This window comes from Loxodonta africana, chromosome 14 (genome assembly GCF_030014295.1).
Source record: "Loxodonta africana isolate mLoxAfr1 chromosome 14, mLoxAfr1.hap2, whole genome shotgun sequence".
NCBI classification, from domain to species: domain Eukaryota; kingdom Metazoa; phylum Chordata; class Mammalia; order Proboscidea; family Elephantidae; genus Loxodonta; species Loxodonta africana.
The window spans coordinates 19,146,235-19,170,356 of NC_087355.1; the positions used below are offsets into that span (position 1 = coordinate 19,146,235).

Consider the following 24,122-nt stretch of genomic DNA (forward strand, 5'->3'; position numbering starts at 1 on the left):
TCCTTGAAAAAATGAATTGTTCATGACCTGAGGTTGGAGTTAAGGCTTTACATTGTTGTTGTTGTTGTTAGGTGCTGTCAAGTCGGTTCCGACTCATAACGACCCTATGCACAACAGAATGAAACACTGCCCGGTCCTGCGCCATCCTTAAAATCGTTACTATGCTTGAGCTCATTGTTGCAGCCACTGTGTCAATCCACCTCGTTGAGGGTCTTCCTCTTTTCCGCTGACCCTGTACTCTACCAAGCATGATGTCCTTCTCCAGGGACTGATCCCTCCTGACAACATGTCCAAAGTAGGGAAGACGCAATCTCGCCATCCTTGCCTCTAAGGAGCGTTCTGGCTGCACTTCTTCCAAGACAGATTTCTTTGTTCTTTTGGCAGTCCATGGTATATTCAATATTCTTCGCCAGCACCACAATTCAAAGGCGTCAACTCTTCTTCAGTCTTCCTTATTCATTGTCCAGCTTTCACATGCACATGATATGATTGAAAATACCGTGGCTTGGGTCAGGCGCACCTTAGTCTTCAGGGTGACATCCTTGCTCTTCAACACTTTGAAGAGGTCCTTTGCAGCCGATTTGCCCAATGCAATGCGTCTTTTGAAGGTCTTACATTAGCTTTGTATTTATATGTATTTGTATGTAAGAGATTCTTTTAGTCTCTTCTAAGTTACCCACCGTATATGAAGGTTGTTGAAATAAAATTTAGAATCACCTAGGGTCTGCAGCTGCTAACCAAAAGGTTGGCAGTTCAACCACCAGGTGCTCCTTGGAAACACAAATCCTTAGAAACCCTATGGGGCAGTTCAACCTTGTCTAATAGGGTCGCTATGAGTTGGAATTGACTTGATGGCAGTGGGTTTGGATTTGTTTTTAGGGTCTGATTTAGTATATTGTAATAATTATTTTCATTTTTTTGTGAGAAGGGAACACTAGAAAAGCCACAGGTTGATTTGTTTAAGGCCACTTGTGCAGAGGGTTGTAGGTGCAAGTAGAAACACCACAAACTGTAATTTCCTATGATCTCCTGTGATGAGACTGGAATTTCTCAAAGGTTTTTATCTTGAGCATCTGATGTTAAATGGTATATCCAGAAGCCACTAAGCTTGAGGACTGCTGCTCAGAATTACCTGAGATTGGTCTTAACACAATTATGTTCTGACCTAACAATTATAATAAGGCGAGAATAAAAGAGGAAAAAAGGTCATTATGGGTGGATAACAACCAGAGGTCTACAGAAAATGAGAAGAATGATTGTAAGCAAGCAAATGAAAAACAAAATAGAAATTAGACAGTGGTCATGGTCTGACATCTTGGATGAAAGCTGTCCACTATTTAAGATCATCTGCTTGTTCTGAAGGTCTTGAGTCAGTTGTGTAATTCAAAGATCAGCTACTTTTAGAGGGTGTCTGAGAATCTTCTGTTTAAGGTCCCCGTTGGAGTAGGCTTCCAATTTTACCAATTCTGAATTGCTTCTTTAGTTGTAAAATGAGAACCCAAAGATTTACTCCCTAGAGTTTTATTTCTGTATTTGCTGTTAATAGTACTTGATAAGATTCCTTCCAGTGAGATTCAAGAGCAATTTTTCTCTGATGAATTTTCCAGTAGATGATGTCCCCTGGTTTGATATGATGAAGAGGCTGTTTAGCAAGGCAACCATAACATGTTTGTGTAAGGACTGGGCATAGTATATGAGTCCCTTGCAATATTTTGCCATGTCTGTGTGCAGCAGAGCAGAGTCTTATATCAGATGTAAAATCTCTAAACACAAGGGCCTTCTAATTACCAGTTCATAGGGAGGTAAACAATGTGGACCATACCCTATTACGGCTGCCAAGATGCTCTTTTAAAAATGCCATTCATCCTTTCAATCTTTCCATGGATAGTAATAACAATGTAGTTTCTGAGTAAGGGGTAATGTCTTACAGAGATTTTTTAATAATGATTTTCATGAAGTATGTGCCGTGGTCACTTGATATTAAAGTTTGTACTCCCAAGATTGGAAATACAAAATCACCCAGGATTTTATTGACTATAAGGGCTATAGCTTTTTGCCAAGGGAATGCTTCTACGCATCCTGAAAATAATAGACGTAATTAAATGTAGTCAAATGCCATGGAGGATGGAAATTGTATGAAATCCATCTGTAAGTGTTTGAAGGGCCCTTGAAGCTTTGGTTCCTGGCCATATCCCACCTTTACAGTTTTTCCAGAATTATGCTGTTGACAGACAAGTGATATATAACTTGAAAATGACCTTAACTATCTTTTTAAATTATTCCCGGCATGTTGGTTTAAGATAGTAACCAGTTTATCTGTATCATGATGAGTCATTTCACGGTGAAATTCAGCTAATATTTATTTGAAATCATCTTTTGCCACCAAACAGCCTTGTTGGTAGTACCAGAGATGATATGAGTGAAGGTTAGAACTGTATTTTTTCAGAATCGGGCTAAATGTTGGTATTTTATAATGGTCTCTAAGAATCCCTCCAGGGATTTATCCTTGCGGGTTTAGTTAGAATCACAACTTTGGTTAAGGGTGCTTGTTTGGCATAGTAATCTACTAGAACATTTCCTTTAGTTTGTATATTAATTCATTTTTCATACGCCTTGACTTTTATAAGCACTACTTCTTTATGAAATAAGAGTACATCTAAAAGTGTCTTATATATCGTGTCCAATTTTGTTTGAGGTTACAGCAGAGTTAAGAAATCCCTTGTCTCCAAAGCATCCCAAAGTCACATATATTTTTAAAAACTATACCTGTATATATGTATTTACTCTCAGGTTTTTGGCTAAATGCACTTGTTCTGCCATGTGAGCTGATATTACCTCAGGAAGAGGATTGTATTCTAAAAAGCAAAACTAAACCCATTGCCCTTGAGTTGGTTCTGACTCATAGCAACCCTGTAGGACAGAGTAGAACTGCCCCATAGGATTTCCAAGGAGCAGTTGGGGGATTCGATCTGCTGACCTTTTTGTTAGCAGCCAGCCTCTCAAGCACTGTGCCACTAGCAAAAGCAAGCTTAAATTAATAATAGCATATCTTGCTTGATAACCTCCAATTTATCAGAGTTGAGGTATGATTGAAGTTCTCTTGTCATATACAGGGCTTGGAACAGGTTCATTCAGATTCAAACCCCTGCTGAGAATTTGCATTTCTAACAAGTTCCCAGGTGATGCTAATGCTGCTGGTTGGTTAGGGACCAATTCTGAGAACCACTAGTAGACCAGTGGTTCTTAAAATTTATTATACGTAAGAACACCTGGGGATCGTATTCTGATTCAGCATATATAGGGTGGAAATGCAAATACTCAGCAGGGCTTCGAACTGGACTGAAGACCTGGTCGTATATGGTCTGCCCATTTTTCTTTTGTAGATTCAGTCTCTCACCATGTCGTCTTTTGGAAATCTCATATAACTTGTCTTCAAGTACATCTAGAAATGATTTGAAATATAATTGCTACGTGAGGTGAGAATTTTGCAAGGAAGATAATATAAAATAACGGTTTGCTTAACAAACTTCTGGGAGATACCTACAAATGTAGACTTTTTTTTCTTAATTTTACTAGAGTTAATTTGTTTCTTTGTAACTGTTGATGTTGTTACAGAGGATCTTGATGACTTACGAATGGAGGGAGTAACTACTCTGGTGCCTTCTGGGAGCAAATTTAACCAAGGTCGTACTCCCTACCCTGCTGAACCTCAGGCCAAGGTCACACTGAACATCTGCTCAAGGTGTGCCAGGTAAAACAATAGCATGTATAGAATCTGTCGAGTAATCTTGATTGTTAAGATCTAAGATTTGTATGCAAAGCTGGTTATCTTTCTGAAGAAGAGCTTTTCCTTCCAGTTATCTTTTGCGCTAACATAAGCGAGGGAGTTAGCTGTGCGCTTTGTCCTTGTGCCCGATGGCATTCAGTCCAACAATGAATCAAAGAGTTTCGATTGTCTTCACTTCACAGCTTGAGACTATTCTAAGCCTTTCTGTCTCTGAATTTCATTAGCTGTCTGCCCTTCTGTTCCCTTTCAAAGGAAGATTCAAGGGGCTCTAAAAGTTCAAAGTTTCTTTTTAAACACCTGTGTCAAGGAAGAGTTTGCCCAGGTACAGTTTAAGATCTGATATTATTGGCCTCTTAGCCTGCCCCTCATCCTGTTTCCCTCCTGGAAAGAGTTTAATCAGCTCGATGCTTTTCCAGTTTTGGCAGCTGGCAGCAATCTTTGCATATACTGTATACGGCCAAGGAAGTAGCTTCAGAGTTACCGCCAAGCCCCAGTGCTGGCCCAGCAGAAACTAGCCAAATAGCTAGAATTCATTCTTCTGTAGGAATTAAATCTCATTTGCAAAGAGGCTTTTAAGCCTGTTTAAATGATAAAACAAGCTTTCTAACCCTTGTGTAAATGGTGCAGATTAGCAAGAACAATATACTGGCTGGCCAGTTCTATCTTCTTTCCCTTATGTCTAGCTGTTCCATTGTATTGTTTGAGAGGATTAGCTGCTTGGAAATAGGGGTGGGGAAGAAATGCAAGAATATAAAATCACTTTATGTAGCTTTTTCTCTTTTGCCTTACCCCTTTGGAACTTTATTTATTTTTTTTAAATTATCACTATAAAAATAAAATTTTTTTTTTATATTCACTAATTAATTCACTAGGTTAGAAAAATAGGAAGTATCCTTCTTAGAAATTCAAGGCAATTTGAGGCCATTAAGAGAAATGCTGTATCACAGTGGTAACACCAATGGAAACATTGCTTCAGACAAGTAACATCTGTGTGAGCTGATTTTTTGATCATGGCTGTGAAGATAACTTCTGATATTTATGGGATGATATCAGGGAAAACCCTGGTGGCACAGTGGTTAAGTGCTACAGCTGCTAACCAAACGGTTGGCAGTTCGAATATGCTAGGCGCTCCTTGAAAACTCTGTGGGGCAGCTCTACTCTGTCCTATAGGGTCACTAGGAGTCGGAATCGACTTGACGGCACTGGGTTTTTTTTTGCACTGGGTATGTAGGTCATGGAAACCCTGGTGGTGTAGTGGTTAAGTGCTACGGCTGCTAACTAAAGGGATGGCAGTTCAAATCTGCCAGGCGCTCCTTAGAAACTCTATGGGGCAGTTATACTCTGTCCTATAGGGTCGCTATGAGTCAGAGTCGACTCCATGGCACTGGGTTTGGTTTTTGGTATATGTAGGTCATTAGGTCATAGGGTCACTATGAGTCGGAATCAACTTGAGGGCACTGGGTTTGGTTTTAGTTTTTGGTTTATGTAGGTACACTGAGTATACAAGGTCATCTGTAGAAGAGTTGTTTGGCTTTTTTTTCTTTTAACTTTATAGTTGTTGTTATGTACCATTGTTTTGATTCTGACTCATAACCACCCTATCAGACAGAGTAGAACTGCTCCATAGGGTTTCCTAGGCTGTAATCTTTACAGGAGCAGATGGCTAGGTCTTTTCTTCCTAGGAATGACTGGTGGTTTTAAACCACTGACCTTTAAATTAGCCGCCGAGTGCTTAACCAATGTGCTACCAGGGCTTCTTCATTTTCAAATGTATAAATATATGATGTATATATACATATATAAAACCTTGTATATATTTACATTTATATATAAAACTTTTATATGTTTATACATATATAAAATTTTATGGTACACTTGTAAATTTAAAATTACCCTCGTCCTTGGTCTTTCATGTCATTTTTAAAATATTGAAATATGAGAAGTCGGTTTTATCACAAAGGGAAAACCTATGAAAAAACAGATTTTACTACTGAGATATTGAGATTCTTAATTGAGAAAGGGCCAAGAACATACATAGCCCTAAACTACCAGTCATTCATCTGCTTAATGATAATTTGTAAATCAGACAATCTACATTCAAGGTGAGCTCTCAACTGTATTTATTCAAGAAATATTCAACTGGATCATAATTAGTTACATTTATTGTTTTCTCACGTTGTGCCAAGAACTATTTGAAGTACATTAAATGTATAAAATTTAATTCTCAAAAAAACTCCAGGAGTCAATTACTATTATGTTGTTGTTATTGTTAGTTGCCTGCCATCCAGTTGATTCCGACTCATGACAACGCTATGCGTGCAGAGTAGAATTGCTCAATAGTGTTTTTTTAAGGCTGTCACCTTTCAGAAGTGGATTAGCAGACCTGTCTTCTGAGGTGCCTCTGGGTGCTCTCGAACAGCGAAATTTTAGGCTCATAATCAAGTGCTTAACTGTTTGTGCCACTTAGGGACTCCAACTACTATTACAATCCTCTTTTTATAGATAAGTAAACTCAGGCACAGGTAGGTTAAGTAACTTGCCCAAGGTAAAACACAGATTCAAACCCAGTCAGCATATCTTGACAGCCTGCCAGTTGAATTATCTTGTCTGCTAAGCACCAGTCTGTTGTCTGAAGGCAAAGAAGGAGGCCTGAAATAAAGTAGAAACAGTGGAATAGAAAATGATAAAGGTGTTAGGAATGATGGAAGTTCAAGATCGTTTTGATGGAGAACAAAGTAGTGTTACACTTTCAAAGCAAGCTGAAGACATATTGATTCAGGACTGTGTGGCAAACAGTATGGAAGAAGATTGCAGGCTATCCATTTTAGAGCAGTTGCTGTAGCCAGAGTTCAGAGTGGAGGAAAAACCTAATACTAGTAGTCAAGAACTATGAAGAATCTGAGATTTTACCCTATTTGCATGCTAGCCTGTGACAGTGTTATGGATGCTAGCAGAAGGTATGAGATTCCTGGGTCAGACACCAAGGAATAGATTACTCACAACAATAGCAGTGGCCAGAGTATTATTATTTTACCAGTTCCCTGAACCCTGATTCTCACTAAGCAACAAAAATAAGACAGTGGGTAACATTATAGGGCAGGAACTCTGAATTTAGGGGATCTGAATATTTTATAATGGGCAGTAAGCATGCCTGAACTTTGCTCTGAAGAGCAATACAAACATTCTTGAACAGATTGTCTGCAACAAAGGCAGTTAGTGCCTCTGCTCATAAGATATGCAGAAATATGAGCCCCCTGGGGCATTGTCTCCAGTACTAGTTACATGGATATATTTTGTACTCCACTGACTAGTTATAAAAGGTTTCCATAATCAAACACTAATTAATGTAGCTGTGTCTCACCTCTCTTCTAGCTGCAATGCATGTAAGACTATAGGAATTATAGTTTTTAAACCAGACTTGAGCAGTTATCTCAGGCAGAAGTCATAAACAAACTGGGGGCCTCAGGATAATGTCGAGGTATTTTGTGTGTCCGTTGGATTCATTACTAATTTCACACAAAATAGGGATTTCTATCTTCTTTTCAAAATCCGAAACAGCTGATTTGCTGGGCCTACATTCCCAAATGGTTACACAGGAGCAGCTTCCCCTTCTAGACCTTTAGACCAAGCAGTTGTGCTCCCTCAGGGTAGAAACTGAGTTCCATTCAGTTTCTGTGGCCAGCTTCACTTCTATTACCTACCTGAAGCCTGTAGGCACTTGTCTATTTGTTCTGATTTGTAGAAATGCTGAAACTGAGCCCGACTAGGCCACTGAGAGGATTATAGTGCCGAGAAGAGACAGACAGGAGCCCAAGGTCTCATAGTCCAGGTTATAGGCCAGAGTTGATGACAGGCTGACTGTAGCCCTAGAGTGACCAGGCAATTCCCCAACAGCCAGGTAGAGTGAATAGTCAGAAATCATATGCTACAGACTAGACCAACACAGAGAGTAGCACCACTTCATTTGAATATGACAGCCATTCCCATTGCTGTCATTGTGGCACCAGAACCCAGCATGGATGAGACATGTGTGAGGATAATGCAGACTTCATAGAAAAAGCCTTGAACTTGGATTTTGGGTCTGGAATCAGGATTTAATTCTACATCTCACCGTATTGAAGACTGTGTGGTGTTAATGCATAAGAAAGTTTAAGATAATGCATGTTAAAGTATACCAATGGAAAGAGCAATGGCTTTGAAGTCTGATAGAAGGTATCTAATGTCAGCACTCTAAATCACGATGTGTGTCATCTTGGGAAAAATTATGCAAATATTCAGAAAATCTGGTCCCTGAATTGTGAAGTGGAGTTAATGTAATTGTGTAGGTGACCTCTACAGGCCCCTGGGAAGGTCAGATGGGGTAATATACCTGAAGGCAGCTAGCCCAGTGCTCACTATACTCTGCTCCCAGTGAACGGTGTTTCCTCATCTCTTGCTTTCATTCACTGGGATTATTATAGTAGAAATACTTGAGCAATTTAAAATGCTTTGCGTTTTTTTTCTATCTTTTTGAGGAACCCAGTTAAAGTGCTCAAGTATTGAGGAAAAGAGAACCTCCTTTCTAGAATTTTCTCCTTGCTATAGACTTCTAACTGGCTAGGGAAGAAAACTACAGACTATCTTCTAGGATTTTTGTGTTGAATAGACCAGGGTGAGGTGACAATGTTTTTGTTTCTTGGTGTTGTTGCTGTTTTCTTCTAGGAGCTTTAAGAAACTAATCAAGAAATTCGTTTTCTCCTAGAACTAGGGAGGAAAAGTGTAATCAGTGAACTTGATGAACGTGTTATGATATAGAAATAAATACTGTAGTCCAGGATAAATAATTACCTTAGTATAGTGTCCACAAGACTGAAGTGATGTCGAGCTTCTGCATAGAATCTATCAGTGTTCAAGTTAATTTAAGAGGTGAAGTCTGCTCTTTAGATTTTTGTTTTCCTCAATCTCTTTTTCAAATATTTTCCAATTGTGAACTGCTAGTGGGAGCACAGAGACAGGAGGTGAGTAGCACATGATATTATGCCCAGAACATGATTGTTCTTATCAAGCCAAGGACATCCAATCCCAGGCTATAGAACCTTCCTCATTCAACCTGATTGGAAGATATGACTGTTAATGAAGCTGGTACATTCTATTGAAAATGACTGAGGGATTTGAGATCTACATGACCAGAAGTACTTCCACTTTTTTAAAAATTGTACTTTAGATGAAGGTTTACGGAACAAACTAGTTTCTCATTAAACAGTACATATATTGTTTTATGACATTGGTTGACAACCCCATGACATGCCAGTACTCTCCCTTCTCGACCTTGGGTTCCCTATTACCAGCTTTCCTGTCCCCTCCTACCTTCTAGTCCTTGCTCCTGGGCTGATGCGCCCCTTCATTCTCATTTTGTTCTATGGGTCTGTCTAATATTTGGCTGAAGGGTGAACCTCAGGATTGACTTCATTACTGAGCTAAAAGGGCGTCCGGAAGCCGTAGTCTCGGGATTTCTGCAGTCTTTGTCAGGCCAGTAAGTCTGGTCCTTTTTTTTGAATTAGAGTTTTGTTCTGCATTTTTCTCCAGCTCTGTCTGGAACCGTCTGTTGTGATCCCTGTCAGAGCAGTCAGTGGTGGTGGCCAGGTACCATCTATTTGTACTGGTCTCAGTCTGGTGGAAGTCATGGTAGTTGTGGTCTGTTAGTCCTTTGGACCAATCTTTCCCTTGTGTCTTTAGTTTTCTTCATTTTCCCTTGCTCCTGAAGGGGTACTTTCACTTCTGAAGACATCTGGAAAAGAGAAATTTACTCTACATCAAATTGTTCTGTAAAGTTTTATGCACATCAAAGTGACTAAAATATCAAAAATGTCAAAAGGTTTGTTATAAGAAAATTTAAAATGTAGTTTTTTGTTTTTTCCCATAAATATTTCACTCATGATTAGAGATGGAAGATAGCTTGTGTTTTCAAACTGGTAAACTATCCTACGATAAATTTGTTTCCATAGTTCTCAATGAACTTAGTCCGATGTGAGCATCACTGTAGTTTGTGTGATTTAAACAAAGAGGTGACATCACTTGACAAGTGGCACAATGCGTAGCTAATAGATAACTGACCATTGATTCTAGTATATGAAGATTCTACTCAAAAACATTTCTTTTCTTCAGATCATAAGGTAAGGAAGACATTATAAAGCATCAATTTTTAAGTGTGTAAAGCATTGCCTATATAGGATATTGTTGTTTTCTTGTGCCATTGAGTCAATTCTGACTCATGGAGGCCTGATGTATTATACAGTAGCATTGCCCCATAGGGTTTTCTTGGCTGTAATCTTTATGGAAGCAGATTGCCAGGTCTTTTCTCCCATGGTGCCACTGGTGAGTTCAAACAGCCAACCTTTAGATTACCAGCCAAGCGCAAACCATTTGTGCCATCCAGGGACCTCGATTTAGGATATAGTGTGTCTATAATTGGTGATTTTATTTGTTTATTTGTTCTAAAGTAGATTTCTAATACATTCATGGAGTCCCTTGGCTTGACTTTTAGAAGATTCCACCAATACAGTTACACATCCTTGAACACTATATGCAAAATTAGTTTGATTTGTTGTTCAGGAGTCCGGGAGTTTCATTAAGTCATTTTAACTAAAAGATGCTGATACCAAGGCACCAAATTACTATGTCAGTGAAGTTTATAAGCCATTTTTCTGGAAAGACCACCCATGAATTCTGCCTATCAACTGCCATTCTTAAGAGTTAAACCTTGCACTTGTGAACTCCTGCCAGAGCATCCCGGGTGGTAAGACGCTATTTGTGTTTGATGGTGCAAGTGTTCCCATTCATTCATGCTTAACATCAATAATGCATAAAAAAGGAGCTGAAAGCCGATTTTGGAGAAATTGGATTATAGAGAACATATAGTAATACTGGCTCAGAAACCACTGCGTGAGAATGCGTGATGTTTACTTCCAAATGGCCTGCTAATTTATGTATCATGTCATTCTACCAAAACTTATTCATCATCCCTCCTAAATATCATGGCATTAAAATATTGAGTCTATTTTAATAAAGCAGAAGTAGATCACCATTGGTGACAGCATGTTGAAGGATGAATGCCAAATCTTATAAATGTGAACTAATTTTAAACAGTCTGTATTACCATTTACTGGTAAAAGCCAACACAATTAAGTGTATGTTTTGCATTTTTTTCTTTTCTTTCCAACGATTTTTATAAAGTTTAAATTGAACAAATATTTACTGTATGGAAAGGTGAGCAAAGCAGACATGAAAGAAAGTGGATAAAGTGTTATAATACTGCTATCACTTATTTGGGAACCCTGGTGGTGCAGTCATTAAGAGCTTGGCTGATAACCAAAAGGTTGGCGTTTCAAATCCACCACCTGCTCCTTGAAAACCCTATGGAGCAGTTCTACTCTGTCCTATAGGATTGCTATGAGTCTGAATTGATTCAATGCAAAGGGTTTTTTTTTTTTTTTAATATAAATGAAAACTTCATGGCTCAAGGCTGTGCTGAATCCAGGTACTCAAGCTTGCCCTCCTATCCTTTTACTCTACAGAAATCACCAAAACCCACATGTGGCGGCCACATCTTAATTACTTCTCTGCTCTCCATTAAGTTCTTCAGGATTTTGCTGTGGGTCTTTACCTTTAAATCCTTCTTGGCTTCAGGGGCATAGGCATTATCTACAATTTGTAGAGCAGTCTTTTAGGAGAAAGCCTAAGGCCACCCAGAGAATAAGCACCCTACACTTAGGGAATGGTAACAGTATGCTGTCTGGAGAAAGTCAATGCTGTCAATTTGCAGGTGGGTGAAGAGCCCAGACCTCTCTGATTCTAAATGGTGCATATGGATTGGCATCCCTGCTTGATAATAGGCACAATAGAGCAACATATACAGGAAGAAGCTGCCATATTGAAAAACTCAGAAACAGATTAAACATTTGTTATTGTCGTTGTTCCACCTCCCCTCCTTTACCCAAGAATGCCCTGGGTAGGACACTGGACCTGGAGAGGGAGACAAGCCTTAAGGACCATTGGAAGCCCGTATGGCTATAACCAGAAGTTATGACCAGAATGAAATAAGCAGCCTGCTAATATCCCAGTAGCCTTCCTGATTTTGAATATATGGAGGGGAAAAAACAACAGCGATAAGATTTCAAAAGCAGGAGTCCACAAGATTTCAGAAACGACAGTAAGATTTCAGAACCCTTACCAAATAAGAAGGAGGAAGGTAAGCAACCCACCTTTTTTCAGAAATCTTTCTGAAAACTGTGTTCCGGCAATTATTCAAAAAGCCCAGTTTCAGAACCCTAAGCTTTAAACCCAAGTCTCTTTTGAATTCCTTGACCTGTGATAACTTCTTCTCAGCCTAAAGTTAAATTATTCTTTTTGAGATTAAAAATGCTAGGGTAAAAATAGATTTATTGGCTTGAAAAAAATTAACTCCTATTAATTTTATTTATAAATAGATATTCAGTGTCACCCTGTTTATGGCTAAAATAATTAACAAACTATATTAAATGTAATATTTAAAATTCATATTTCATGGTTATTAGCATATATATTTTAATTAATATATATCATCATATATATGATAAAAATATATCATATATATGTATTTTAAAGGCCACATTTCCAAACAGATAATCATGAGACCCTGAAATCTCTGCATATTGTTTTTAATTCATCATTCCTTCCAATACGTTTGTAACACAGGAATCAGGCTCTCTAGTAGTTTTTTACTCTTGGGGCATAACAGAGTTTCCTGAAAAAGTTTTCCCTGAAGGCTTTCTGTTGCTTCCTTGTCGAAGTCATTAATGAGGTGTTGCCATTTCCGTAGGGTGTCTGTGAGGGAGACAATTAGATAGTTTCGTCTTTCTTTACTAAGCTTCATTTTCTTATAGATACTGTCATTCCATCTGTCTAGATAGGAGTTAGATATTTCGGGTTATTTTAGTCCTGAATTAAATCAAGGAAATCAAATTAATGGTAAATAGGGGAGGGGAGAAGAGAAAGAGAGAAAAGAGTTGGGCTACCCTTCTAACCCTTGAACTAAGAAGTGCACCTAAAAGCTTGATTTAGCCTAGGGACAAAAACAGTTGATGAGTGTGCTTTGTTTGTTGGTTTCCTGGAAGAGAATAACACAAATGATAAGCAGTTGAAGATGCTCACAGGTTCAGCTTAGATTCCTACTTGAATTGACAAAGCTTTTTTTGAACTAAAAACAGCCACTCCTTTCCTGGAAGTAGAGGGAATTAAGGAAGACAATAGGGAAACAAGTCCTTGACCATGCCCTGTAGACCACCCATCCTGTTTTCAGAGTCTACACTGCTCATACCCTGCCCAGGTTATGCTGTATTTGTTGTAGAAAAAAAAAAAAAAAATGGACTCAGGAATCTTGATTTATGGCTTATGTAATTTCATCAAGGAGCCCTGTGGTGCAGTGGTTAAGAGCTTAGCTGCTAATCAAAAGGTCAGCTGTTCAAATCTATTAGCCAGCTCCTTGGAAAACCCTTTAAGGCAGTCCTACTCTGCCCTATAGGGTTGCTATGAGTTGAAATCAACTCAAAGACAATGGTGTTTTGTTTGTTTTGTTTTAATTTCATCAAGCTCTGCAAGCAGGAAGAACTAAGAGGAGGTACTCTTCCAGATACTGGTGTGAAGATCTTCAGAAAATAACCAGACATGTGTCAAAATTTCCTAGTCTTGGACCAGGATAGTAGCAGTAGAGGTGGTGAGAAGCTGTTAGATTTAGAAATCTTTTGAAGATGTTAGAAATCTTTTGAAGATAGAACTGACAGAATTTGTTGACACACTTAAATGTGGTATGTGAGAGAAAGAGAAGGATCACAGATGACTCCAAAGATTTGTCCAAGTAACTGAAAGGGTAGTGCCCCACTTAGTGAGAGAGAAAAGAATCGGAGGAACTTGTTGAGGATAGTGGGGAATGAGTTTTTTCTCATGTTAAATTTGATATCCCCATTAGATGAATGTAATCAGAATCTCTCCTCAGCAACAGAGCTAACAGTTAATAGAGTGAAATATTATATTCCCTGTTAGCAACAGGATGAAATAAATTAGAGAATTCGCCATGTCTTGCCAGAATAGCTTTGTGATTGGCAGTCATAGGCATTGTGGTTAATCAGCTACATTTAAAAGAAATCACCTCACAACTTATAACTCTTCTTCCCCACAACCAGTTAGCTCAAGATCTCCTGTAATTGGCTTGACTTAATTAAAAAAAAAAAAAAAAAGTTTATCTCCTGTCCGTTCTCAGTAGAATACTAACTCTGTGAGAAGAATAGGTCTGTCTTGAATCACTGATATATCCCAGTACTTTAAATAATACTTTAAATATCCCCAGTAATTAAATAATTCTTGACTCATATGAGGCATCCGTTAAATGCTCAGATGAATGAAAGTTTGAAGAAATAGCAGTTGAGATCTCTTTCTTTCTTCCTCGCTATCTGTATATTAGTCACCGAGGGCTGCCGTAACAAAATACCACAAACTTTGTGGCTTAAAAGTATAGAACTTTATTTACTCACAGTTCAGGAGGCCAGAAGTCTGAAATCAAGGTTTCAGCAGGTTTGGTTCCTTCTGGAATATCTGAGAGAGAGTCTGTTCCGTGCTTCCCTCCTAGTTTTTGATGGTTGACGGCAATCCTTAGTGTTCCTTGGCTTGTAGCAACACCAGTCTAATCTCTGCCTCCATTGTCACATGGACTTCTCCCATGTGTGGGTCTGTGTATTTCCTATAAAGACCTCAGTCTTTGGGTTTAGGGTCCACCCTAATCCAGTATGACCTTGTTTCAGCTTGATTACATCTGCAAAGACCATATTTCCAATTAAGAGACATTCACAGGTTTCAGATGGCCATGAATTTAGGGGGATACTATTCAATCAAGTCCCCATGATTCTGTCAGTTTGTCACACGGTGGTGGCTTGTGTGTTGCTGTGATGCTGGAAGCTATGCCACCGGTATTTCAAATACCAGCAAGGTCACCCATGGTGGACAGGTTTTAGCTGAGCTTCCAGACTAAGACAGGCTAGGAAGAAGGACCTGGTGGTCTACTTCTGAAAAGAATTAGCCGGTAAAAACCTTATGAATAGCAGCGGAACATGTCTGATATGGTGCAGGAAGATGAGCCCGTTAGGTTGGAAGGCACTCAAAATATGACTGGAGAAGAGCTGTCTTCTCAAAGTAGAGTTGACTTTAATGACATGGATGGAGTTAAGCTTTCAGGGCCTTCATTTGCTGATATGGCATGACTCAAAATGAGAAGAAACAGCCACAAATGTCCATTAATAATCAGAACATGGAATGTATGAAGTATGAATTTAGGAAAATTGAAAATCATAAAAAACGAAAAGGAATGGATAAACATTGATATCCCAGGAATTAGTGAGCTGAAGTGGACTGGTATTAGACATTTTGAATCAGATATTCATGTAGTCTGCTGTGCTGGGAATGACAAATTGTAGAGGAATGGCATTGCATTCATTGTCAAAAAGAACATTTTGAGATCTGAAGTACAACTTGGTCAGAAATAGGATAATATCCATACACCTATAAGGAAAACCAGTTAATACGACTATTATTCAAATTTACACACCAACCACAAAGGCCAAAGATGAAGAAATTGAAGATTTTTACCAACTTCTGCAGTCTGAAATTGATCAAACATATAATCAAGATGCACCCATAATTACTGGTAATTGGAATTCTAAAGTTGGAAAGAAAGGTCAATAGTTGGAAAATATGATCTTAGTGATGGAAACCATGCTGGAAATCCCATGATAAAATTTTGCAAGACCAATGACTTATTCGCTTCAAATACCTTTTTTCAACAACATAAATAATGACTATACATGTGGACCTCACCAATGGAGTGCACAGGAATGCAGTTGCCTACATCTGTGGAAAGAGATGATGGAAAAAGTTCAATATCGTCAGTCAGAACAAAGCTAGGGGTGGCTGTGGAACAGACCTTAAATTGGTCATATACAAGTTCAAGCCGAAGCTGAAGAAAATTAGAACAAGTCCAAGAGAGCCAAAGTACGACCTTGAGTAATCCCATCTGAATTTAAAGACCATCTCAAAAATAGTTTTGATGCATTGAACACTAATGACCAAAGATCAGACCAGTTGTGGAATGACATCAAGGACATCATACATGAAAAAAGCAAAAGATCGTTAAAAACACAGGAAAGAAAGAAAAGGCCAAAATGGATGTCAGAAGAGACTCTGAAACTTGCTCTTGAATGTAGAGTAGTTAAAGTGAAAGGAAGAAATGATGAGGTAAAAGAGCTGACCAGAAGATTTCAAAGGGCGGCTTGAGAAGACCAACAAAAGTATTATAATGAAATATGCAAAGACCTGGAATTAGAACACCAAAAGGGAGGAACACACTCAGCATTTCTCAAGCTGAAAGAACTGAAGAAAAATTTCAGCCTCAAGTTTCAATATTGAAGGATTCTATGGGGAAAATATTAAACAATGCAGGAAGCATCAAAAGAAGATGCAAGGAATACACAGAATCACTATACCGAAAAGAATTGGTTGATGTTCAACCACTTCAGGAGGTAGCATATGATCAAGAGCAGATGGGACTGAAGGAAGAAGTCCAAGCTGCACTGAATGCATTGGTGAAAAACAAGGCTCCAGGAATTGACGGAATACCAATTGAGACGTTTCAACAAAAGGTTGAAGCATCAGAGATGCTGACTCCTCTATGCCAAGAAATTTGGCTACCTAGCTAACTGACTGTAGTAGATTCAAATTTGTGTCCATTTCAAAGAAAGGTGATCCAGCTGAATGCAGAAATTATCAAACAGTATCATTAATATCGCACGCAAGTAAAATTTTGTTGAAGATCATTCAAAAGCAGTTACAACAGTACATCAACAAGGAACTCCCAGAAATACAAGCCAGATTCAAGAAGAGGACATGGAACCAGGAATATCATTCTGATGTCAGATGGATCTTGGCTGAAAGTAGAGTGTACCAGAAAAATGTTTACCTGTGTTTTATTGACTATGCAAAAGCATTTAACTATGTGGATCATAACAAATTATGGATAGCATTTTGAAGAATAGGAATTGCAGAACACTAAATTGTTCTTGTGAGGAACCTGTAAGTAGACCAAGAGGCAATCGTTGAACAGAAAAGGCGATACTGTATGGTTTAAAGTCAGGAAAGGTATGCATCAGGGTTGTATCCTTTCACCATACTTATTCAATCTGTAAACTGAGCAAATAACCCGAGCAGCTGGACTATATGAAGAAGAACATGGCATCAGGATTGGAGGAAGACTCATTAACAACCTGCAATATGCAGATGACACAACCTTGCTTGCTGAAAGTGAAGAGGACTTGAAGCATTATTGATGAAGATCAAAGACTACAGCCTTCAGTATGGATTGCACCTCAGCATAAAGAAAACAAAAACCTTCACCACTGGATCAATAAGCAACATCATGATAAATGGAGAAAAGATAGAAGTTGTCAAGGATTTCATTTTTGCTTGCACCCACAATCGACACCTGTGGAAGCAGCAGTCAAGAAATTAAAGGGTACATTGCACTGGACAAATCTGCTGCAAAAGACCTCTTTAAAGTGTTAAAAAACAAAGATGCCGCTTTAAGGACTGAGGTAGCCTGACCCAAACCATGGTGTCAGTCACTTCATATGCATGCAAAAGCTAGACAATGAATAAGGAAGACAAGAAAAATTGATGTCTTTCAATAATGGTGTTGGCAAAGAATGTTGAATATACCATAGGCTGCCAGAAGAATGAACAAATATGTCTTGGAAGAAGTACAACCAGATTGCTCCTTAGAAACGAAGATGACAAGGCTTTGTCTCACATACTTTGGGCATGTTATGAGGAGGGATCAGTCCCTGGAAAAGGACATCATGCTTTGTAAAGTTGGGGATCAGTGAAAAAGAAGACTCTCAATGAGTTGGATTAATACGGTGTTTGCAACAATGGGCTCAAGCGTAACAGTGATTGTGAGGATGGCGATGGACCCTGCAGTGTTTTGTTCTGTTGTATATGGGGTCGCTGTGAGTCAAAACCAACTTGATAGCACCTAGCAACAATAACATTCAATCCAGTACAATCTACATCTCCATCTTTGTATCCAGACTCTACTTTTTAGCAGGCTGTTCCATGTGGTGAGGAAAATGGCCCTTGGTACCTGAACACTCCAGGTTTATGTTATCATTAGAACTTAGGCCCTTTCTCTTCCAGAGTTTATATAAGAATCCTAAAATAGATGCAGAAATCAGGCACTGCATAGGGCTGATGAGATCTCTAAGTTACCTTTGGTCATGGGCTCGTTCCTACGTTAGGGGAAAAGATGCTCCTTGACTAACATGTTCCTTGGCTAACAATTTTACATAAATTTACCATTTTACCAAAGAAAGAGATTCAGTGCAGACAAAATAATAACATGACTACCACAGTACAAATAAGATTAATAAAATATTTTATTTCTAGAGAACTTTTTATTGTAAAAACTAATTTCACAGACTTTAAATCATTTTAACCTAATCTTCATAATTTCCCCCAGAAACTATAAAGAGGAAGGAACATGATCCAGAGTACTAAATAACTCATCTTAGGTAACACAGGTAATGAAGGGTGGGATAGGGCTTCTGAATCAAAATTCAGTGTTCTTTCAGTATCTCTCACTGCCTATATAAGCCACTCTGAAATTCAAAATCATTCAGTGCTCTTCCATTTTCTAGCTTGAGATTAAAGGCTTTATGATATAGCACTAATCTTCTTTCATTTAACATTGTGTCACCTATAAGCCTGGGATTTCTCTAACAGGTTCCAACCTTGCAGGCAGCAAAGACTTGAGTGGCCATTCCACAGCTACCTTGGTGATGCTCTCCCTGTATCCCTTATCCAATTCCAACCTCTTTACACCGATCCTGTTCCTGGAGGTCCTGGATCCCCCTGCCTTCCTCTCCATCCACTCCAAGTACCTTTCTCCCCTTCCAATGTCAGGATTCTTCTACCATGGCTCTAGAATCTTTCAGTTCTGCTCATTTTTTTTATAATATTCTAAGTCAGCTTAAAAAAAAAAAAAAAAACACAATAGTCAGGCATTAATTCCTGATAAGTAGAATCTTCTTTAGGATTTCGGTGATAGAAGTAAAAGGTCTGAGAGAACAGCTTAAGAATATGCACGAATATTGTTAATTTTTGTCCCTAATCTTTTTATTTCTTTCCTTATGCCCTAAGCCTCAGCTAAACTCAGCTTCTTTTTCTCTGTCCCCTGTAAAAGTCCTGTGAGTGTCCCCTCAGACTCCATGTTCTCTTTTTTGAGATGAACTCACCTCAGTTGTCATAGAAGGATTCCCTCCTTACAAACAGTCTCACAAATGTATACAAATTCTCTTTTTCAAGCACATCTCAAATTTTCTTCCTTCCCTCAGAAGTCCTCTCAGTACTTTTAAATTGGAAGCAGGCACTTCTTTTGTAACTGCTGCAATTCATTTTCATCTTTACCTCCCATCCACTCTGGTTCACTTTCTCACTAATTGTTCTGTACCTACTTTCTCTCCTCTTCTAGACCAAAAGGCAGCATATGTATTGATTCATTTTGTGTCCACTTCAGAGCTATGACAGTTTACATGGGATATGCTTGAGATGTGACTCTAATGATTGTTGTTTCTGCCACGCCGCCTACATGCTTAATAAAAGGGAGTGAGGTGGGGTGCTGAGGCTAAGACCAGAAATAAAGCTCTCTTATGAAGTCTGAGAAGCTGGGCAGTTTTCCATGCTGGCTGGTCTAGTAAGCAAAAGTTCTACTTTGTTTGATGGTTGGAAACTGTCTTTATTACGGTCTCAAAATTCTGTATTATTTCGTTGATTTTATTCATCTGCTTCTTTTGGTTTTCTTCTTCATGTGCTCAGGACATTTTGTCCATGTTACCCAGCCTCCCCCATTCCTGTCTGCTTCCCACATACACTTTTTTTTGGTGACTGTGGTATCAAAACACTTTTCTTTGGACCTCAGTGAGTTAAAAGATTTTACCAAATTTTTAAAATCGCTTCTTAAAGCCCACATTTTTCTTAAGAGTCACCTTTTTTCTATATGTTCTTTGTAAACTTCTTCAGAGAAACTGTAGGTATTAAACTTTTAGTTTTTGGAAAATGTCTTGAATTCTTCTACTACCTATTAGCTTTCCATTCCACTTGAAGATGTTACTCCATGTTTCCTGCTATCAATGGTCCTGATGAGCCCTCCAATATCAATCTAATGGTTATGCCTTTGTAGGTAATTTTTCTTTTCTCTCTGTAACCTCTTAAGTTTTTTCTTCTGCTTGTCAGCTCTTAAATTCCCACTTATTGTAAGCACCAGGGAAATGAGAGCTCTCAATCTGACACTCATAGCTCTTTCACTTTACTGAGATGCTGAACCACTCTTTCTTTCAATACTCGAAAATTTATTCGTCTCCATTCTCTCTAGTTTCTACTACAAGCACCCCTGTTGGCAGAATGTCAGAGCTTCTCTATCCATTCTCCATGCCTACTAATGTCTCTTTGAAAAAGAACCCAACCAGATAGATATATATATATATACATGTCTTTGATATATACCTCAAAAAGACATTAGGAGACATAGAGAATAATAATATTAATTATATATATATATATATTTTATCCTAGTTGAGTTCTGTTTTAATTTCTTGGTCTTATTTTCAACTAATCAAATTATCTCTTTGTGTCTAATTGAACTATTTCTATGTTGTTTAATCATGTAAACTCGTTTCCCTGCAATCCATCTTCTTGTTTAAAAATATATTTGTTTCTCTCTTTCTTTGAGATTCTTAAATATATTTACTTGAAGTGTTATTTATTTATTTTTAAAGCTGGCTCATCTATTATAAGCTCCTTGTGAGTGTATTCTTACGATTTTTATTTTTTCCAGTTTGTTGGCAATCCTTTGTGGCATATAATTTCCTCAGGTATATTAAAATTTTGTAAACTCATTTGGAAGCGAAGTTTCTTCCTTCCTTCTTCTCTCCATCCCTACCTCCCTCCCTTTCTTCCTTCCTTTCTCACCCCTCTGTGTCTGATGGCTTTTCATTTTCCTTTACCCACCCCTCCTTGGGGTGTCTAGTGTAATCCTAGGTCTTATACTGGAGGCTCAGGGCTCCCTGCCAGCAGGAGACTTGGTTGAGCTTCTGGCTGATAGCTGTTCTCCTTTCTTGAGCCTTCCCTAGGTCCACAGACTTACAGTGGTTTTGCTCTTTTTCAGCCTTTGTTCATTGGTGGCACACCTTGTTCAGCTTCGTGGCACACAGTGAGCCTGGTTTCAGAAGTAGGGCATTTTGACTCCATTTTCAGCCTCTTCTGCCAATTTCAGATGTTGGAGCTCAGTAGGCTGTGATGTTTTAGCCTCTTGTTTGCCAGTGTATTTTCAGTTCCATTTCAGTCCATGATAGCATTTATCTTCTATTGAGCATGTTGCTGTTGTTAGTTGATGTTGAGTTGATTCCAACTCATGGCGATTGCGTGTGCTCTGAGTAGAATTGCTACATGGAGATTTCAAGGATGTGACCTTTTTGGAAGCAGATCACTAGGCCTGTCTTCTGAGGCACCTCTGAGTGAGTTCAAACCACAAACCTTTTGGTACTGGAACGCTTAATTGTTTGCACCACTCAGGGACTCTTTGAGCCTAGCTATGTACTGAGTATAGCTATGCCTTTTAAAATATGTTTTTAAATGGATTTTGTCTCTTACCATGAAGTGTGTGTATGTGTGTGTGTGTGTGTGTGTGTGAGAGAGAGAGAGAGTAGATTTCTGCAGGAATTTACTCTGTCATCTTGACTTAAAGTTACCTCGTTAATTAAACACTTAAGTATCCATACACATAGATATTCGTGGAATTGGTTAAATGGGGTCGTCAGATAAACATGCTGAGAACAAAAAGTAAGATTTTCTGGAAGAAGCAGTCATTAGGATAAGAGAAAAACAACTCGGGGTATCTTAATATGACCACAGATGTAATTCCTTTCATGATATATATAGAGAGAGAGAAAGAGAGTGCTTTAGGTGAAAGTTTACAGCTTAACTTCTTATACAAATATTTATACACATATTGTTTTGTGACATTAGTTTCAATTCCCACAATGTGACAGCACACTTCCCCTTTTCACCCAGAGTTCCCTGTGTCCATTCACCCAGTTCCTGTCCCTTGTTGCCTTCTCATCCTGCCTCCGGACAGGGGCCGCCCATTTGGTCTCAATTATCTGATTGAACTAAGAAGCGCACTCCTTGCGTGTAGTATTTTTTTGTTTTATAGTCACGTTTAATCTTTGTCTGAAGAGTGGGCTTCGGGAATGGATTCAGTTCTGAGTTAACAGAGCATCTGGGGGCCATAGTTTCAGAGGTTCCTTCAGTCTCTGTCAGACCATTAAGTCTGATCTTTTATACATGAACTTGAGTCCTGTTCCACACTTTCTTCTCGTTCTGTCCGAGACTCTCTGTTGTGTTCCCTGTCAGGGCAGTCATTGGTGGTAGCCAGACACCATCTAGTTCTTCTGATCTCAGGCTGATGGAGTCTCTGGTTTATGTGGTTCTTTAGTCTCTTGGGCTAATATTGTCCTTGTGTCTTTGGTTTTCTTCATTCTCCTTTGCTCCAGGTGGGATGGGACCAATTGATCCATCTTAGATGGCCACTCACAAGCTTTTAAGATCCCAGATGCCATTTACAAAAGTGGGTTGCTGAACATTTTCTTAATAAACTTTGTTATGCCAATTGACGTAGATGTCCCCCAAAACTATTATCGTCAGGCCCCAGCCCCAGCTACTCTGTTCCACAAAGTGTTTGGATGTGTCCAGGAAATTTCTTAGCTTTCACTTTGGTCCAGTTGTGCTGACTTCCCCTGTATTGTGTGTCGTCCTTCCCTTTGCTGAAGTTGATCCTTGTCTACTATCTAGTTAGTGATTTCCCTTCCCCCTCGCTACCCGCCCTCGTAACCATCAAAGAATGCTTTCTTCTATCTTTAAACCTTTTCTCGAGTTTTTGTAATAGCGATCTCATACAATATTTGTCCTTTCGTGACTGACTAATTTCACTCAGGATAATGCCCTCCAGATTCATCCATGTTGTGAGATGTTTTGCAGATTCATCGTTGTTCCTTATTGTTGTATAGTGTTCCGTTGGATGTACCATAATTTGTTTATCTGTTCATATGTTGATGGGCACCTAGGTTGTTTCCATCTTTTGCTATTGTGAATAATGTCACAATGAACATGAGTGTACATATATCTATTTGTGTGATGGCTCTTATTCTCTAGGATATATTTCAACGAGTGGGATTCCTGGATCATATGGTACTTCCATTTCTAGCTTTTTAAGGAAGTGCCAAATTGTTTTCCAAAGTGGTTGTAACATTTTACATTCCCACCAGCAGTACATGAGTGTTCCAATCTCTCCACAACCTCTCCAACATTTATTATTTGGTGTTTTGGATTAGTGCCAGCCTTGTTGGGGTGAGATGGTATCTCACTGTAGTTTTGATTTGTGTTTCTTTAACGGCTAATGATCGTGAGTATTTCCTCAAGTGTCTTTTTGCTGCGTGAGTGACTTCTTTGGTGAAGTGTCTGTTCATATCCTTTGCCCATTTTTTAGTCAGATTGTTTGTCTTTTTCGTTGAGGTGTTGCAGTATCTTGTAAATTTTAGAGATTAAACCCTTATTGGATACGTCATAGCCCAAAAAATTTTCCCAGTCTGTAGGTTCTCTTTTTACTGTTTTGGTGAAGTGTTTTGATGAACATAAGTGTTTGATTTTTAGGAGCTCTCGGTTACCTACTTTCTTTTCTGGTGTTTGCGCATAGTTAGTTATGGTTTGTATACTAGTTATGTAATATATTAGAGCTCCTAGAGTTGTCTCTATTTTTTCTCCCATGATCTTTATAGTTTCAGATTTTATATTTAGGTCTTTGATCCATTTTGAGTTAGTTTTTGTGTATGGTGTGAGGTATGGGTCCTGTTTCATTTTTTTTGCAGGTGGATATCCAGTTATGCCAGCACCATTTGTTAAAGAGACTATCTTTTCCCCATTTAATGGACTTTGGACCTTTGTCAAAAATCAGCTGCTTATAGGTAGATGGATTTACTTCTGGGTTCTCAATTCTGTCCCATTGATCTATGTATCTGTTGAATCATTACAGGCTGTTTTGACTACCGTGGCAGTATAATAGATTCTAGAATCAGGTAGTGCAAGGCCTCCCACTTTGTTCTTCTTCAGTAATGCTTTACTTATCTGGGATCTCTTCTTTTCCATACGAAGATAGCGATTTGGTTCTCCA

General features: G+C 38.7%; 1 protein-coding gene across 1 annotated transcript in view; it reads left to right on the forward strand.

Moving 5' to 3' along the window:
* C14H8orf34 (chromosome 14 C8orf34 homolog) overlaps window positions 1–24,122 on the forward strand; it is a 515,144-nt gene that overhangs the window by 357,134 nt on the left and 133,888 nt on the right. The window contains 1 exon segment of the mRNA XM_064267783.1: window positions 3,616–3,751. Coding sequence (XP_064123853.1) covers window positions 3,616–3,751 — 136 coding nt within the window.